The 21,273-nt window shown below is 41.2% G+C and overlaps 1 protein-coding gene across 1 annotated transcript; it reads left to right on the forward strand.

Moving 5' to 3' along the window:
* The first annotated feature begins 8,448 nt into the window (after positions 1-8,448).
* Positions 8,449-19,876, forward strand: ICMT (isoprenylcysteine carboxyl methyltransferase). The gene is made up of 5 exons (XM_060758704.2): positions 8,449-8,774; positions 13,470-13,558; positions 13,704-13,873; positions 14,944-15,161; positions 19,368-19,876. Exons 1-5 carry the CDS (start codon positions 8,559-8,561, stop codon positions 19,548-19,550), a joined length of 876 nt encoding a protein of 291 aa, XP_060614687.2. The 5' UTR covers positions 8,449-8,558; the 3' UTR covers positions 19,551-19,876.
* Positions 19,877-21,273: the final 1,397 nt, after the last annotated feature.

Raw genomic sequence — 21,273 nt, forward strand, 5'->3', positions numbered from 1 at the left:
TTAGCTTGTCGCACATTGTGAGGCGTAAAAACACACACACACACACAACACTTGAAGTCACTAGGCATGGAAATCGATTGGGCATCCCAGCAATATCGGTCTGGAGATAGGCGAGTGGAGAGTATAGGAACTGCCATTTATAATGAATTTTTCATAGTTTTGTTAGAGTTCTGAAATTTTCACCACCAGAACCATTTAGAATAGATTAACCATGCATTGAACAAGCCTAAGAAATAGATGGAGATCGGCATCGGCAGAAGGACTAGACCGGCAGAGAGATAGGCAGATGGGTAGAAGGAATGATAGGTAAGATAGATGGATGGATGGATGGATGGATGGATGGATGGATGGATGGATAGATAGATAGATAGATAGATAGATAGATAGATAGATAGATAGATAGATAGATAGATAGATCCATCAATCAATAGATGATAGACTATGATAGATGGATGGATGGATGGATGGCCTATCCGTCCATCCATCTATCAGTCTATTCCTCTGCCTATCTATTTGTCTGCTTGTCTGTCTCTCTGTCTATCTATCTATCTATCTATCTATCTATCTATCTATCTATCTATCTATCTATCTATCTATCTATCTATCCATCCATCCATCCATCCATCCATCCATCCATCCATCCACCATCTCTACCATCTATCTATCTATCTATCTATCTATCTATCTATCTATCTATATATCTATCTATTTATCCATCCATCCATATATCTATCAATCAATCAATCAATCTGTCAGTCTATTCCTCTGCCTATCTGCCTATCTATTCATCTGTCTATCTGTCTGTCTGTCCGTCCATCCATCCATCCACCTACCTACCTACTTATTTATCCATTCCTCTGCATATCCATCCATCCATCCATCCATCTACCAGTCTATTCCTCTGCCTATCCATTCATCTATCCATCCATCCATCCATCCATCCATCCATCCATCCATCCATCCATCCATCAATGTGTCAGTCTATTCCTCTGCCTGTCTGCCTATCCATTCGTCTATCTATCTATCTATCTATCTATCTATCTATCTATCTATCTATCTATCTATCCATCCATCCATCCATCCATCCATCCATCCATCCATCCATCTCTCAGTCTATTCCTCTGCCTATTTGCCTATCCATTTGTCTGTCTGTCTGTCTGTCTGTCTGTCTGTCTGTCTATCTATCTACCTACCTACCTACCTACTTATCTATCCCTCCCTCTGGCTATCCATCCATCCATCAATCTATCAGTCTGTTCCTCTGCCTATCTATCCATCCATCCATCTCTCTGTCTATTCCTCTGCCTCTCTGCCTATCCATTTGTCTGTCTGTCTGTCTATCTATCTATCTATCTATCTATCTATCTATCTATCTATCTATCTATCTATCTATCTATCTATCTATCTATTACATTCTACCAACCATCTATCCATCCATCCATCTATCTATCTACCTACCTATCTATCTATCTATCTATCTCAGTCTATCATCTATTGATTCATGTATCTATGTATCTATGTATCTATCTATTCTATCATCCATCTATGCATCTATCCATCCATCATCTCTATCTATCTGCTATCCCTCAATTCATCCTCCGTGTATATCTAACCAATCATCTCTCTATCCACCGCCCTATCTCTCTGCATCTATCCATAGACAGACAGACAGACGGAGAGATGGATGGATGCCTAGAGGGATACACGGATGGATGGATGGATACACAGCAGAGAATGAATTCTTGGCGCCCTGCCCTTCTTTCAAGGGGGCAAACAGTGGCCGATGGTGGGAAGAGACCCAAAGGGAGCCGGGGAAGCGGTCACGCTTCTGGGGAATTATCCCGGGGAACAAACGCCTTTGAGGGCCTCCCTTTGGAGGGAGAAGCGTGGCGAATGGGGGCCTCTGGGGGTGGACAATGGAGGTGGGTGGGGGAGGAATTGGGGGGGGCATGGAGACCCCTGAATTGGGGGGAGGAGGGAAGGAGGGGAGGGTCTACAAAGAGGGGGGGGTGTGAGGCTGCTTGAGAAGGAACCTCCTCTGCATATCTCCCCTACTTTGCAATTGGAAGGACATTGGCAACTAGTGTATACTGTTAGGATGTTGCAGCCTTTATATATAATTGCATGGATGGCTATAGATAGACAGATGGGTAGATAGATTAGGTAGGAAGATGATAGACAGATAGATAGATAATAGATAAGGTAGCTAGATGACTGATAGATGGATAGAGAAGGTAGGTAGACAACAGATAGATACATAGATTAGGTAGGGTATATGATAGATGGATTGTGTAGGTGGATGATAGATCGATAGACACATTGGTTATTTGATAAGGTATTTAGATGATAGATAGATAGATAAGATAGCTAGATGATTGATAGATAGATAAGGCTGGTGATAGATAGATAGATAGATAGATAGATAGATAGATAGATAGATAGGGTAGGTAGATGATGGATAGACAGATCCATTGATTGATCGATAAGGTATCTAGATGATTGATAGATAGATGGGTTAGGTAGATGATAGATAGATAGATAGATAGATAGATAGATAGATAGATAGGGTAGATAGATGATAGAAAGACAGTTCAATTGATCGAAAAGGTAACTAGATGATAGATAGATAGATGGATTAGGTAGGTGACAGATAAACAAATTTGGGAGGTAGATGATAGATAGATAGATAAGGTTGGTAGATAATAGATAAAATAGATGCATAGATACATAGTTAGGGTAGACAGATGATTGATAGATAACATAGGTAGACATATAGATCAATATATAAGCAGGGTAGCTAGATGACTGATAGAGAAGGTTGGTAGATGATAGATAGATGGTTGGATGGATGGATGGATAGATGTTTGGATAGATGGTTGGATGGATGGATGGATAGATGGTTGGATGGATGGATAGATGGATAGATGGTTGGATGGATAGATGGATGGATGGATAGATAGACAGACAGACAGACAGACAGACAGATAGTTGGATGGATGGGTGGATGGATGGATGGATGGATGAATGGATAGATAGATGCAGTAGCTAGATGATTGATACATAACGTTGGTAGGTAGGTAGGTAGATCAATAGATAGATAGGGTAGCTAGATGACTGATAGATTATGGTAGATGATAGATGATGGATGGATGGATAGATAGACAGACAGACAGACAGATAGTTGGATGGATGGATGGATAGGTAGATGGATGGATGGATGAATGAATGGATAGATAGATGCAGTAGCTAGATGATTGATACATAACGTTGGTAGGTAGGTGGGTAGATCAATAGATAGGGTAGCTAGATGACTGATAGATTATGGTAGATGATAGATGATGGATGGATGGATAGACAGACAGATAGATAGTTGGATGGATGGATGGATGGATAGGTAGATGGATGGATGGATGGATAGATAGATGCAGTAGCTAGATGATTGATATATAACGTAGGTAGGTAGGTAGGTAGGTAGGTAGATCAATAGATAGATAGGGTAGCTAGATGACTGATAAATTATGGTAGATGATAGATAGATGGATGGATGAATGGACAGAGATGTATGTATGGATGGATAGATAGATAGGCAGGTAGTTGCTTGGATGGAAGGATGGATAGATAGATGGTTGGATAGATAGACAGACGGACGGATGGATAGATGCAGTAGCTAGATGAGTAATAGATAACGTAGGTAGGTAGGTAGATAAGGTAGATGATAGATTTAGTAGATAGATGACTGATAGCTCAATAGATAGATATATTAAGTGAGTAGGTAGATATATAGATTTAGGTAGGTTATTTATTTATCGTGTCAGGCAACCAGTCAATTGTATTACATTTCTAACAGAACAAAACAAACAAACAGACAAAATACAAAATTTGTGGCTTTGGTAGTTGATTAGATGTCCTTAGACCAGTATCTGGCCACTTGGAGTGTCTCTGGTGTTGCCGCAAGGAGGAGGTCCTCCCTTGTTCATCATGTGGCGGGGCTCAGGATGCATTGCAGCAGGGGGTCAGTGGTTTGCTCTTCTCCACACTCGCATGTCGAGGATTCCACTTTGTGGCCCCATTTCTGAAGGTTGGCTCTGCATCTCGGGGTGCCCGAGCGCAGTCTGTTCAGCGCCTTCCAAGTCACCCAGTCCTCTGTGTGCCCAGGGGGGAGTCTCTCATCTGGTATCAGTTCTGGGTTTGAGCCTGCCACTTTTGGACTCTCGCTTGCTGAGGTGTTCCAGCGAGTGTCTCTGTAGATCTTAGAAAACGATTTCTTGATTTAAGTCATTGACGTGCTGGCTGATACCCAAACAGGGGATGAGCTGGAGATGTCTCTGCCTTGGTCCTTTCACTATTGGCTGCTACCCCTGCCACTTTTGGACTCTCGCTTGCTGGTGTCTCTGTAGATCTTAGAAAACGATTTCTTGATTTAAGTCATTGACGTGCTGGCTGATACCCAAACAGGGGATGAGCTGGAGATGTCTCTGCCTTGGTCCTTTCACTATTGGCTGCTACCCCCTGCCACTTTTGGACTCTCGCTTGCTGGGGTGTTCCAGCGAGTGTCTCTGTAGATCTTAGAAAACTATGTCTGGATTTAAGTCGTTGACGTGCTGGCTGATACCCAAACAGGGGATGAGCTGGAGATGTCTCTGCCTTGGTCCTTTCACTATTGGCTGCTACCCCCTGCCACTTTTGGACTCTCGCTTGCTGGGGTGTTCCAGCGAGTGTCTCTGTAGATCTTAGAAAACTATGTCTGGATTTAAGTCATTGACGTGCTGGCTGATACCCAAACAGGGGATGAGCTGGAGATGTCTCTGCCTTGGTCCTTTCACTATTGGCTGCTACCCCTGCCACTTTTGGACTCTCGCTTGCTGGTGTCTCTGTAGATCTTAGAAAACGATTTCTTGATTTAAGTCATTGACGTGCTGGCTGATACCCAAACAGGGGATGAGCTGGAGATGTCTCTGCCTTGGTCCTTTCACTATTGGCTGCTACCCCCTGCCACTTTTGGACTCTCGCTTGCTGGGGTGTTCCAGCGAGTGTCTCTGTAGATCTTAGAAAACTATGTCTGGATTTAAGTCGTTGACGTGCTGGCTGATACCCAAACAGGGGATGAGCTGGAGATGTCTCTGCCTTGGTCCTTTCACTATTGGCTGCTACCCCTGCCACTTTTGGACTCTCGCTTGCTGGGGTGTTCCAGCGAGTGTCTCTGTAGATCTTAGAAAACTATGTCTGGATTTAAGTCATTGACGTGCTGGCTGATACCCAAACAGGGGATGAGCTGGAGATGTCTCTGCCTTGGTCCTTTCACTATTGGCTGCTACCCCTGCCACTTTTGGACTCTCGCTTGCTGGTGTCTCTGTAGATCTTAGAAAACGATTTCTTGATTTAAGTCATTGACGTGCTGGCTGATACCCAAACAGGGGATGAGCTGGAGATGTCTCTGCCTTGGTCCTTTCACTATTGGCTGCTACCCCCTGCCACTTTTGGACTCTCGCTTGCTGGGGTGTTCCAGCGAGTGTCTCTGTAGATCTTAGAAAACTATGTCTGGATTTAAGTCGTTGACGTGCTGGCTGATACCCAAACAGGGGATGAGCTGGAGATGTCTCTGCCTTGGTCCTTTCACTATTGGCTGCTACCCCTGCCACTTTTGGACTCTCGCTTGCTGGTGTCTCTGTAGATCTTAGAAAACGATTTCTTGATTTAAGTCATTGACGTGCTGGCTGATACCCAAACAGGGGATGAGCTGGAGATGTCTCTGCCTTGGTCCTTTCACTATTGGCTGCTACCCCCTGCCACTTTTGGACTCTCGCTTGCTGGGGTGTTCCAGCGAGTGTCTCTGTAGATCTTAGAAAACTATGTCTGGATTTAAGTCATTGACGTGCTGGCTGATACCCAAACAGGGGATGAGCTGGAGATGTCTCTGCCTTGGTCCTTTCACTATTGGCTGCTACCCCTGCCACTTTTGGACTCTCGCTTGCTGGTGTCTCTGTAGATCTTAGAAAACGATTTCTTGATTTAAGTCATTGACGTGCTGGCTGATACCCAAACAGGGGATGAGCTGGAGATGTCTCTGCCTTGGTCCTTTCACTATTGGCTGCTACCCCCTGCCACTTTTGGACTCTCGCTTGCTGGGGTGTTCCAGCGAGTGTCTCTGTAGATCTTAGAAAACTATGTCTGGATTTAAGTCATTGACGTGCTGGCTGATACCCAAACAGGGGATGAGCTGGAGATGTCTCTGCCTTGGTCCTTTCACTATTGGCTGCTACCCCTGCCACTTTTGGACTCTCGCTTGCTGGGGTGTTCCAGCGAGTGTCTCTGTAGATCTTAGAAAACTATGTCTGGATTTAAGTCATTGACGTGCTGGCTGATACCCAAACAGGGGATGAGCTGGAGATGTCTCTGCCTTGGTCCTTTCACTATTGGCTGCTACCCCTGCCACTTTTGGACTCTCGCTTGCTGGTGTCTCTGTAGATCTTAGAAAACGATTTCTTGATTTAAGTCATTGACGTGCTGGCTGATACCCAAACAGGGGATGAGCTGGAGATGTCTCTGCCTTGGTCCTTTCACTATTGGCTGCTACCCCCTGCCACTTTTGGACTCTCGCTTGCTGGGGTGTTCCAGCGAGTGTCTCTGTAGATCTTAGAAAACTATGTCTGGATTTAAGTCGTTGACGTGCTGGCTGATACCCAAACAGGGGATGAGCTGGAGATGTCTCTGCCTTGGTCCTTTCACTATTGGCTGCTCCTTCCCGGCGGATGTCAGGTGGTGCAATACCGGCTAAGCAGTGTAAGTTATGGATAATGTGTTAAGTCAATTGTTATATGTTGTCTGGAACCACTGCTGTTTCTACTGTTTTTACTGTCTGTGAACCGCTGTGAGTCGCCTTCGGGCTTGAGATACAGCGGTATAGAAGCAAAGTAAATAAATAAATAAAATAAATAAATTTCTCCAGTGGTGTGAGGTGTAAACATCCTGTGTCTCATTCAGAGCCACATCCACTGTTTTAGTGTGGTGAGATGTGTTCCACACTGGGCATGCGTACTCAGCAGCAGAGTAGCATAGCGCAAGGGCGGGTGTCTTCACTGTGTCTGGTTGTGATCCCCAGGTTGTGCCAGTCAGCTTTTGTATGATATTGTGTCTAGCGCCCACTTTTTGCTTGATGTTCAGGCAGTGCTTCTTGTAGGTCAGAGCACGGTCCAGAGTGACTCCCAGGTACTTGGGTGCGCTGCAATGCTCCCGTGGGATTCCTTCCTTCCCAGGTAATAATCCTCAGAGCTCGGGATGCTTGTCTGTTCTTGGGATGAAAGGCGCATGCCTGTGTTTTAGATGGATTAGGGATCAGCTTGTTTTCCCTGTAATAGGCAGTAAGGGCACCTAGAGCTTCGGAGAGCTTCTGTTCAACCATCTCAAAGCTCCCTGCTTGAGCGGTGATGGCACGATCATCAGCATAGATGAAGCTCTCTGTCCGTTCTGGCAGTGGCTGGTCATTTGTGTAGATGTTGAACATGGATGGAGCAAGCACGCTCCCCTGAGGCAGACCGTTCTTCTGTGTCCGCCATCTGCTTCTCTGGCCCTGGAACTCAACAAAAAAGCTCCTGTTCGGTAGCTGATTTCCTTGAGTGGTGATGGCACGATCATCAGCATAGATGAATCTCTCTGTCCCTTCTGGCAGTGGCTGGTCATGTGTGTAGATGTTGAACATGGATGGAGCAAGCACGCTCCCCTGAGGCAGGCCAGAAACCAGAAACCAGGATGGATGTACAATATAATAACAAAATAATAATAATTTTATTATTATTATTTTATTATTATAAAAATAATAAATTATATAGATAGTTATGAACAATAATGTAATAATAATAATACCAATAATAGTATAGATGGATAACAACAATAATAATATGGGATGGATGTACAATATAATAACAAAATAATTCTTTTATCATTATTATTTATTATTATTATTATAACAAAATAATAAATAATATAGATAGATATGAACAATAATGTAATAATAATAATAATAATAACAGCAATAATAATATAGATGGATATTTTGTTATTACAGCAAAATATTAAATAATATATATATATATATGAACAATAATATTATAATAATAACAATAATAATAATAATAATATAGAAAGATATTTTTTATAACAAAATAATATATATATATATATATATATATGAACAATAATATAATAATACCAACAATAATAATATAGATGGATGGATATGAAATGATGTGCATCTACTCTGTGGATTTAATGCACTTTGGTAACACTTGAAGGGCAGAGAAACCTCCATCAGACCCGCCTTCTCCCTATTGAACGAGCGTTCTATTATTTTCCTAACTCTACGGCTCGCTCTTCCCGGCCCCGCCCCTTGACGGGGAAAGAGTTTTCCATGGGGCCCGCCTTCTCCCTATTGGAAGAGCGTTCTACATTTTTCCTATCTCTACCGCTCGCTCTTCTCGGCCCGGCCCCTTGAGGGGAAGGGCTCTCGCGAGAGTTGCTGTGTGGGGCCCGCCCAGTCTCGCGAGAGTGGCCTCCCGCCTGCCATGGCGGCCGGAGGGAGGCGTGAGGCGCGGGTGAGCCTGTGGGCCTTCGCGCTGGGCGGCTCCGTGGCCGGCCTGCCGCTGCTGCTCTCGGCCTCTCCGCCCTCGCTCCTGGCCGGGCCGGGCCTCCAGGGAAGGGCCGCCTTGGCGCTCCACGTCGCCGGAGTCAACGCCGCGCTCCTCCTCGCCTGGGGACGCCAGCCCGGAGGAGCCTACCAGGTAGGCCGCAAAGGGGCGGGGCCGGCTCCAAGCCACGCCCCCTCCGGAAGGGAGTTCTGAGTAGGAAAAGCCGAGAAGGGGCGGGGCCACGACAGGACACGCCCCCTCCGAAGGGGAACTCTGAATAGGGAAAGCCGAGGAGGGGCGGGGCCACGTCTCCAAGCCACGCCCCCTAGGGATTTCTGAGGCTTCTCCACAGAACTCAATAGGGAAAGGACTGGAGAGGGCGGGGCCAATGCGGAAGGGGCGGGGACTCATCACCAAGCCACGCCCCCTAAGGATTGCTGAGGCTTCTCCACAGAACTCAATAGGGAAAGGACTGGAGAGGGCGGGGCCAATGCGGAAGGGGCGGGGACTCATCACCAAGCCACGCCCCCTAAGGATTGCTGAGGCTTCTCCACAGAACTCAATAGGGAAAGGACTGGAGAGGGCGGGGCCAATGCGGAAGGGGCGGGGACTCATCACCAAGCCACGCCCCCTAAGGATTGCTGAGGCCTCTCCACAGAACTCAATAGGGAAAGGACTGGAGAGGGCGGGGCCAGTGCGAAAGGGGCGGGGACTCATCACCAAACCACGCCCCCTAAGGATTGCTGAGGCTTCTCCACAGAACTCAATAGGGAAAGGACTGGAGAGGGCGGGGCCAATGCGGAAGGGGCGGGGACTCATCACCAAGCCACGCCCCCTAAGGATTGCTGAGGCTTCTCCACAGAACTCAATAGGGAAAGGACTGGAGAGGGCGGGGCCAGTGCGAAAGGGGCGGGGACTCATCACCAAGCCACGCCCCCTAAGGATTGCTGAGGCTTCTCCACAGAACTCAATAGGGAAAGGACTGGAGAGGGCGGGGCCAATGCGGAAGGGGCGGGGACTCATCACCAAGCCACGCCCCCTAAGGATTGCTGAGGCTTCTCCACAGAACTCAATAGGGAAAGGACTGGAGAGGGCGGGGCCAATGCGGAAGGGGCGGGAACTCATCACCAAGCCACGCCCCCTAAGGATTTCTGAGGCTTCTCCACAGAACTCAATAGGGAAAGGACTGGAGAGGGCGGGGCCAGTGCGGAAGGGGCGGGGACTCATCACCAAGCCACGCCCCCTAAGGATTTCTGAGGCTTCTCCACAGAACTCAATAGGGAAAGGCGCGGAGGGGGCGGGGACAAGGCGAAAGGGGTGGGTCCACGACAGGACACGCCCCCTCCGGAGGGAACTCTGAATAGGGAAAGCTGAGGAGGGGCGGGGCCACGTCTCCAAGCCACGCCCCCTCAGGATTTCTGAGGCTTCTCCACAGAACTCAATAGGGAAAGGAGTGGAGGGGGCGGGACCGACTCCAAGCCACGCCCCCTCTGTGGGATTTCTGAGGTTTCTCTTGCATCCAAAGCCCCTACGCAGAGCCGGGAGGGGGCGGGGACCTGTCTCCAAGCCACGCCCCCTAAGGATTTCTGAGGCTTCCGCATCCACTCCACAGAACTCAATAGGGAAAGGCGCGGAGGGGGCGGGGCCAACGCGAAAGGAGGCGGGACTAGAGTTCCAAGCCACGCCCACCAAGGGATTTCTCAGGCTTCTCTTGTATACAAGACCCCGCCCACTCCACAGAACTGGATAGGGAAAGGCACGGAGGGGGCGGAGACAAGGCGAAAGGGGCGGGGCCGGCTCCTTAACACGCCCTCTGAGTTTGCTGAGGCTTAGCTGAAGGCCCCGCCCACTCCACAGAACTGAGTAGCGCCTATTCGAGAAGGGCGGGGCCACATCCGAGACTCCGCCCACTCCTCAGAAGTGAATAGGGAAAGGAGCGGAGGGGGGCGGGGACAAGGCAAAAGGGGGCGGGGCTGGATCCAAGCCACGCCCTCTATGGGATTTCTGAGGCTTTTCCTTGCGTTCACTCCATAGTGACTGAATAGGGACTATGCGAGGAGGGCGGGGCCACATCCAAAACCACGCCCACTCCTCAGAACTCACTAGGGAAAGCCTGCTCCCAGGCCCCGCCCACTCCAGGATTAAAGGGGCGGGGCCACTGATTACTATGCGATGAGAGTGGGCCAGTTCCAAAGCGATAAGGGGGCGGGGCCAGGCTTCCAAGGCACGCCCTCTATGGGATTTCTGAGGCTTTTCCTGCTCCTCAGGCCCCGCCCACTACAGGATTAAAGAGGCCGGACCAGTTCCAAGGCGCTGAGGGGGCGGAGCCAACGCGGAGGGGGCGGGGCTAACTCTAAGACACGCCCACCAAGGGATTTCTCAGGCTTTTCCTTTTCCCAAGTGACTGAATGGGGAACTACGCGAGGGGGGCGGGGCCACATCCAAGACCACGCCCACTCTGTAGAACTGACTAGGGAAAGGCGCGGAGGGGGCGGGGACAAGGCGAAAGGGGGCGGGGCAATCTCCAAGCCACGCACTCTATGGGATTTCTAAGTCTTCACAGTAGTGAATATGTTAGGACTAAAGGGGCGGGGCCTCCTACAGGACTGAATCAGAACTATGGGAGGAGGGCGGGGCTAGCTCCAAGACACGCCCACCAAGGGATTACTCAGGCTTTTAAAGATATAGTACAATATAGTAATATATAATACTAATAATGAGCTATGCTAATAATATATTGCATGTACATATGGTATTGATCTTAAAATTGTAATACAATATAATAATATAATATGTATTACATTTAATATTTCTAATAATATTGCAGTATAATGATATCTTACAATATAGTAATATATAATACTAAAATTATTTTATGCTAATAACATAATATATTGTATTTAATAATAATAATATAATGTACATACAATATTGATCATAAAATTGTAATATAATACTTATAATAATTATATAATAATTATTATATACTATATATTGCATGTAATATTGCAAATAATATTGCAATATTATATATTACATGTAATATTACTAATAATATTTCAGTATAATGATATAGTACAATATAGTAATATATAATACTAATATTGAGCTATGCTAATAATATAATATAGTGCATGTATGTACACATAATATTGATCATAAAATTGTAATACAATATAATACTAATAATAAAACAATAATAATTATTATATATTATGTATTCCATGTAATATAACTAATATACCTGTAATATATTATTATGTTGTATTATTATTAAAATATTACAATATAGTTCTATACAACATAATTCTAATAATAATACAATGATATAATTATGTATTCCATGTAATATAACTAATAATATTGCAGTATAATGATATAGTACAATATAGTAATATATAATACGAATATTATATAATAATATAATAATTATATATTATAATATTACTAATAGTATTGCAAATATTGTGCTGTTCTAATAATATATTATATGTACACATGATATTGTTCATAAAATTGTAATGCATTATAATACTAATACTAATATAATATAATATAATATATATTATATATTCCATGTAATATTACTAATAATATTGCAGTATAATGATATAGTACAATATAGTAATATATAATACTAATATTATTCTATGCAAGTAATATAATATACTGTATGTAATAATAATAATGATACAATGTACATACGCTATTGATCATAAAATTGTAATGCATTATAATACTAATAATATAATATAATAATATAATATATATTATATATTACATATAATATTTCCAATAATATTTCGGTATAATGATATAGTACCATAAAGTAATATAATACTAATATTGAGCTATGCTGATAATATAATATATTGTATGTACATATGATATTGATCATAAAATTGTAATACAATACAATAATATAATAATATAACAATTATATATTACATGTAATATTACTAATAATATTTCAGTATAATGATATAGTACAATATAGTAATATATACTAATATTGTGCTATGCTAATAATATATATTTTGTGCACATATGATATTGATCATAAAATTGAAATACAATATAATACTAATAATAATATAATAATTGCAGTATAATAATATTGCAGTATAGTAGTATAGTGCAATATAGTAATATATAATACTAATATTATTGTATGCTAATAATATAATGTATTGTATGTAATAATAATAATAATAATAATATAATGTACATACATACGATATTGATCATAACATTATAATACAATATAATGCTACTAATAATACAATAATATAATAATTATATATTATATATTACATGTAACATTACTAATAATATTGCAGTATAGTGTTATAGTGCAATATAGTAATATATAATACTAATATTGTGCTATGCTAATAATATAATATATTGTATGTATATATATCTTGTAAGCCACGCTTAGTCCAGGTGAGAAGGGCGGCATATAAATGTCGTAAATAAATAAATAAAATTCATATTTATTTCTATATATTGTCCCTCTTGACCCTTGGGGAGGGGTGGGTAAGAAATAATAATAATAATAATAATAATAATAATAATAATAACAACGTCTCTTCCATTGCCTTTGAGGTAGGTAAGAAATAATAATAATAATAATAATAATAATAATAATAGTAATAATTTTTATTATTATGTCTCTTCCTTTGCCTTTGAGGTAGGAAAGAAATAATAATAATAATAATAATAATAATAATAATAATTTTATTATTATGTCTCTTCCTTTGCCTTTGAGGTAGGTAAGAAACAACAACAACAACAACAACAACAATAATAATAATGTATTATTATGTCTCTTCCTTTGCCTTCCAGATTGCCATCCGGGCCTGTTTCCTGGGCTTCGCTTTCGGCTGCGGATTGTTGCTTAGCTTCGGACAATCGACTTGGAAGCATTTCGGCTGGTAAGAAGAGCGGCCTTGCCAAACTACAAATCCCATGATCCCCTAGCATTGGTTTCCCAATGTAGAGGCACCTCCCGGAGACGATGGGACGGGCCAAGATCCATGTTAACTCTCCCTTTTCCGTGCGTCTCCCTCCCTTTCGCAGGTACATGTGCTCCTTGTCTCTCTTCCATTATTCGGAGTATTTAGTGACGGCCGTCAACAACCCCAGAAGCTTGTCTTTGGACTCCTTTTTGCTCAACCACAGCTTCGAGTACAATATGGCGGCTATTTCCTCCTGGGTCGAGTTCACGGTAGAAAAATTCATGTTCCCAGGTCAGTATGAGAATGGCATTGGCCTTTTCCTTACAGGTGTTGGCTATTTGTTTGAATTCTTCTTTGGTGATTTCTCCCTTTTTCCACTTCTTGTGCATGTCTCTTTTGTGTTTTAACACAGTTAGAAGTTCTTTGGACATCCATTCTGGCTTCTTTGCACTTGTCCTATTTTTTCTCTTTGTTGGCACAGTTTGCAATTGCGCCTTGAGTATTTCACTCTTGAGAAATTCCCATCCATCCGTAACTCCCTTGTCTTTTAGTATCTGGTTCCACAGAATGCTGCTCATGATCAAGCAAGACTCCTAGATCCCTTTCAATGGACTATAAATAATAATAATAATAAAAATACCTGGTTCATGGTCAAGCAAGACTCCTAGATCCTTTTCAATGGACTATAAATAACAATAATAATAATACCTGGTTCATGGTCAAGCAAGACTCTTTCAATGGACTATATATAACTAGCGGTGAGATTTCGTCCGGTGGTTTCTCCGTTTTTGACCTCCTAATTACGCCCTTAAGCTTTATATATAGATAATAATAATAATAATAATAATAATATCTGGTTCATGGTCAAGCAAGACTCCTAGATCCCTTTCAATGGACTATAAATAACTAGCGGTGAGACTTCATCCGGTGGTTTCTCTGTTTTTGATCGCCTAATTACGCCCTTAAGCTTTTTATATATATAGATAATAATAATAATAATAATACCTGGTTCATGGTCAAGCAAGACTCCTAGATCCCTTTCAATGGACTATAAATAACTAGCGGTGAGATTTCGTCCAGTGGTTTCTCCGTTTTTGACCGCCTAATTACGCCCTTAAGCTTTTTATATATATAGATAATAATAATAATAATAATACCTGGTTCATGGTCAAGCAAGACTCCGAGATCCCTTTCAATGGACTATAAATAATAATAATAATAATAATACTACGTTGATGGTCAAACAAGACTACTAGATCCTTTTCAATGGACTATAAATAATAATACTAATAATAATACTTTGTTGATGGTCAAGCAAGACTCCGAGATCCCTCTTGGCTTCACCTCTCCTTTGTCTCCAGGCATGAAGCAGTTGACCTGGCTGAGCTCGGCCGGCCTTCTGATGGTGGTCTTTGGGGACCTGCTGCGGAAGGCGGCCATGTTGACCGCCGGCTCCAACTTCAACCACATCGTCCAGAACGAGAAGTCGGACACCCACCGGCTGGTCACCCGGGGCGTCTACGCATGGTTCCGGCACCCCTCCTACGTGGGGTGGTTCTACTGGAGCATCGGCACCCAGGTACGCCCAATGCTCTTGGGGACCAATCCCAATAATAATAATAACAATAATAATAATTGGGTAGCTAATAATAATAATGATGATGATAGTATGAGTGAATAATAATAATAATAATAATAATAGAGTAGCTAATAATAATAAGGATGATGATGATGATCATAGGAGGAACAGTGAATGATGATGATGATTATTATTATTATTGGGTAGCTAATAATAATAATGATGATAATAGTAGGAGGAAGAGTGAATAATTATTATCAATATTATTATCATCATCATTGTTCACTCTCCCTCCCATTATTAATGTTCATGATAATAACAACATATCTTAATTATTATCATCATTCCCTCTCCCACCTATTATTATCATCATCATCATCATCATCATCATCATATTGCTCTTCCATTATTATTGTTACTGGTGTTAATTATTTGCTCTCCCTCCTATTATTATTGTTATTGTTATCATTCGCTCTCCCTCTCATTATTATTACTACTGTTGTTATTATTTGCTGTCTCTCCTGTTGTTGTTGTTGTTGTTGTTATCATTCGCTCTCCCTCTCATTATTATTATTAATATTGTTAATCATTCACTCTCCTTTCTATTATTATTATTTGCTCTCACTCCTATTTTTATTATTGTTGTTATTCACTCTCCCTCTAATCATTGTGATTGTTATTATTATTATTTGCTCTCCCTCTTACTATTATTATTATTATTATTGTTATCTCCCTCCCATTATTATTGTTAATATCATCGTTCACTCCCTCCCATTATTATTATTATTATTATTATTATTATTTGCTATATTTCCCGTTGTTATTATTGTTATTATTGAGGTTGTTATCATTCTCTCTCTCTCTCTCATCATCGTCCTTACTGTAATTATCATTAACTCTCCCATTATTATTATTATTATTATTATTATTATTATTATTAGAAACATAACAAGATGAGTCCACAGCAGACAAGCTGTTGTATTGGATCACACGTCGGATACTTCCCAATTATTATTATTATTTAGTCACAGAGCCATTTGGGGGAATCACTCCCAAACGGCTCTGCGACTATTATGCGAGGAACACAGAAATACCAATTATGCCGCGGCGACTACTGGCTGTTCTATTGGATCACACGTTGGACACTTCCCAATTATTATTACTATTTAGTCGCAGAGCCATTTGGGGGAATCACTCCCAAACGGCTCTGCGACTATTATGCAAGGAACACAGAAATACCAATTATGCCGTGGCAACTACTGTCTGTTGTATTGGATCACACTTCGGACACTTCCCAATTATTATTATTTAGTTGTACAGCCATTTGGGGGAATCACCCCCAAATGGCTCTGCGACTATTATGCAAGGAACACAGAAATACCAATTATGCCGTGGCGACTACTGTCTGTTGTATTGGATCACACGTCGGACACTTCCCAATTATTATTATTTAGTCGCAGAGCCATTTGGGGGAATCACCCCCAAACGGCTCTGCGACTATTATGCAAGGAACACAGAAATACCAATTATGTCGCGGCGACTACTGGCTGTTCTATTGGATCACACGTTGGACACTTCCCAATTATTATTATTTAGTCGCAGAGGCGTTTGGGGGAATCACCCCCAAATGGCTCTGCGACTATTATGTGAGGAACACAGAAATACAAATTATGCCGCGGCGACTACTGGCTGTTGTATTGGATCACACTTCGGACACTTCCCAATTATTATTATTATTTAGTCACAGAATCACCCCCAAATGGCTCTGCGACTATTATGTGAGGAACACAGAAATACCAGTTACCAAATGGCTCTGCGACTATTGTGCGAGGAACAAAGAAATACCAATTATGCCGTGGCAACTACTGGCTGTTGTGTTGGATCACACGTCGGAAACTTCCCAATTATTATTATTTGTCGCAGAGCCATTTGGGGGAATCACCCCCTCACGGCTCTGCGACTATTATGTGAGAAACACAGAAATACCAATTATGCTGCGGCAACTACTGGCTGTTGTATTGGATCGCACGTCGGATACTTTCCACTTATTATTTAGTCGCAGAGCCGTTTGGGGGAATCACCTGCAAACGGCTCTGCAACTATTATGCGAGGAACACAGAAATACCAATTACCAAATGGCTCTGCGACTATTATGCGAGGAACACAGAAATACAGATTATGCCGCGGCCACTACTGGCTGTTGTATTGGATCACATGTCGGACACTTCCCAATTATTATTACTTAGTCGCAGAGCCATTTGGGGGAATCACCCCTCACGTCTCTGCGACTATTATGTGAGGAACACAGAAATACTAATTATGCCGCGGCTGCTACTGGCTGTTGTATTGGATCACACGTTGGACACTTCCCAATTATTATTATTTAGTCGCAGAGCCGTTTGGGGGACTCACCCCCCAAACGGCTCTGCGACTATTATGTGAGGAACACAGAAATACCAATTATGCCACGGCGACTACTGGCTGTTGTATTGGATCACACGTCGGACACTTCCCAATTATTATTATTATTTAGTCGCAGAGCCATTTGGGGGAAATCACTCCCAAACGGCAGTGCGACTATTATGCGAGGAAAATAGAAATACCAATTATGCTGTGGCGACTACTGACTGTTGTATTGGATCACACGTTGGACACTTCCCAATTATTATTACTATTTAGTCGCAGAGCCATTTGGGGGAATCCCCCCCAAACGGCTCTGCGACTATTATGCGAGGAACACAGAAATACCAATTATGCCGCAGCTACTACTGGCTGTTGTATTGGATCACACGTCTGACACTTCCCAATTATTATTATTTAGTTGCTGAGCCATTTGGGGGAATCCCCCCCAAACGGCTCTGTGTCTGTTAGGCGAGGCACACAGAAATACCAATTATGCCGTGGCGACTACTGGCTGTTGTATTGGATCACACGTCGAACACTTGCCAATTATTATTATTATTTAGTCGCAGAGCCATTTGGGGGAAATCACTCCCAAACGGCAGTGCGACTATTATGCGAGGAAAATAGAAATACCAATTATGCCGCGGCTACTACTGGCTGTTGTATTGGATCACACGTCGGACACTTCCCAATTATTATTACTATTTAGTCGCAGAGCCATTTGGGGGAATCACCCCCAAACGGCTCTGCGACTATTATGCGAGGAACACAGAAATACCAATTACTAAATGGCTCTGTGACTATTGTGCGAGGAACACAGAAATACCAATTATGCCGTGGCGACTACTGGCTGTTGGATTGGATCACACGTCGGACACTTCCCAATTATTATTATTATTTAGTCGCAGAGCCATTTGGGGGAAATCACCCCCAAACTGCACTGCGACTATTATGTGAGGAACACAGAAATACCAATTATGCCGAGGCGACTAGTGACTGTTGTATTGGATCACATGTCGGACACTTCCCAATTATTATTATTTAGTCGCAGAGCCATTTGGGGGAATCACCCCCAAACGGCACTGTGACTATTATGTGATGAACACAGAAATATCAATTACCAAATGGCTCTGCGACTATTGTGCGAGGAACACAGAAATACCAATTATGCCGTCGCGACTACTGGCTGTTGTATTGGATCACACGTCGGACACTGCCCAATTATTATTATTTAGTCGCAGAGCCATTTGGGGGAATGACCCCCAAACGGCTCTGCGACTATTATGTGAGGAACACAGAAATACCAATTATGCCGTCGTGACTACTGGCTGTTGTATTGGATCACACATCGGACACTTCCCAATTATTATTATTTAGTTGCTGAGCCATTTGGGGGAATCACCCCCAAACGGCTCTGCGACTATTATGTGAGGAACACAGAAATACCAATTACCAAATGGCTCTGTGACTATTGTGCGAGGAACATAGAAATACCAATTATGCCGCGGCACCTACTGGCTGTTGTATTGGATCACACGTCGGACACTTCCCATTTGGGGGAATCACCCCCAAACAGCTCTGCGACTATTATGCGAGGAACAAAAAAATACCAATTATGCCGCGGCAACTACTGGCTGTTGTATTGGATCACACGTCGGACACTTCCCAATTATTATTATTTAGTTGTAGAGCCATTCGGGGGAATCACCCCCAAACGGCACTGCGACTATTATGCGAGGAACACAAAAATACCAATTATGCCAGTTTTTTTTAAATTCCTGTTGTTATTTTCATCCTCTGCAGATCCTGCTGTGCAACCCCTTCTGCGCGGTGGGCTACACGCTGGTCTCGTGGCGCTTCTTCCGGGAGCGCATCGAGGAGGAGGAGCTGACGCTGGTCCACTTCTTCGGGGAGGAGTACCTGGCCTACAAGCGGAGGGTGCCCTCGGGGCTCCCCTTCATCCGGGGGGCCTCGACCGACTTCTGACTGCCCAAAGGGGGACCCCAGAGGGCATCTAGCCTGACCCTTTCCTGCAGAAAGACCTCCAACTCTGGTTTTGCATCATGATGGGAGTCGCAGGACGTCGTCGTGACCGATCCGGGTCTATTTTGGCAAAAAATGCATGCAAAGAAAGGAAGGCAATGCTGGGAAGAAGGAGAGTCATTTCCCCCCTCGGAAACATACTGGCTGTTGATGACTTGAATGTCCTCGTAGGTTGCTTCGTTATCCTATGACTTGAATTATGTATATATATATTTCCCCCAATATGAGTTTTGAATACCAAATCCTTCCTAATAAATATGTATTATTAACTTTTGATTATCCGATGAGTTGGTGACCTCCCCAAACGTTTCATTCGTTCAGCTAATAATAATAATAATAATAATAATAAAGTAAAATAATAATATATTATAATATAATAATATAATATAATAATGTACTATAATATAATAATAATGTAAAATAATAATATAACAATATAATATAATAATAATAAAGTAATAATAAAGTAATATAATATAATAATAATAATAAAGTAAAATAATAATAATATAATAATATATTATAATATATATGTATTATTATTTTTCATTATCCTATGAGTTGGTAACCTCCCCAAACATTTCATTCGTTCAGCTAATAATAATAATAATAATAATAATGTAAAATAATATAATATAATAAAGTAAAATAATAATAATAAAATAATAATAATATATTATAATATATTTGTTTATTACTTTTGATTATCCTATGAGTTGGTATCCTCCCCAAACGTTTCATTCGTTCAGCTAATAATAATAATACTAATAATAATAATGTAAAATAATAATATATAATAATATAATATAATATATAATATAATAATATATAATAATATAATATAATAATAGATAATACTAATTTAATAATAATATATAATAATATAATATATAATATAATATAATATAATAATATATAATAATATAATAATATAATATAATAATAGATAATAATTATATTATTATATTATTATATTATATTATTATTATTATATATTATAATTATTATTATTATATATTATTATTGATGGGCGTGGCCTTATATAAGCTACCCCGAGTCCCCTTGGGGTGATTTTTTTACTTTATTATTATTATATTATATATTATAATATAATATAACTTTTTATTATTATTATATTATATATTATAATATAATAATGTAATAATACATATAATAATATATAATATAATAATATATAATATAATATATTATAATATGTAACAATAATATAATATTATCTCCTTCCATCTCATCTATTATTATTATCATCATCATTATCAAGTTATAAGATAATGAGAAATATATTATTCTTAATTATTTTTATATCATAATACAATGAATATATGTAATATGTCACTCTCCCATGACATTATTATTATTATTATTATTATTATTATTATTATTATTGAGTACTTACAAAACTAAAGTTCTGGTGGTGAAAATTTCAGAACTCTTACAAAACTTTCAAAATTTAATTATTAGGTCATTATTGGTGATGTTTATAATATACGTCACTATCCCATGACTATTATTATTATTATTATTATTAAGTACTTAAAAAACTAAAGTTCTGGTGGTGAAAATTTCAGAACTCTAACAAAACTTTCAAAATTTAATTATTAGGTCATTATTGGTTATTTTTATGATACGTGTCACTATCCCATGA

Source organism: Anolis sagrei, chromosome 13 (genome assembly GCF_037176765.1).
Source record: "Anolis sagrei isolate rAnoSag1 chromosome 13, rAnoSag1.mat, whole genome shotgun sequence".
NCBI lineage: Eukaryota > Metazoa > Chordata > Lepidosauria > Squamata > Dactyloidae > Anolis > Anolis sagrei.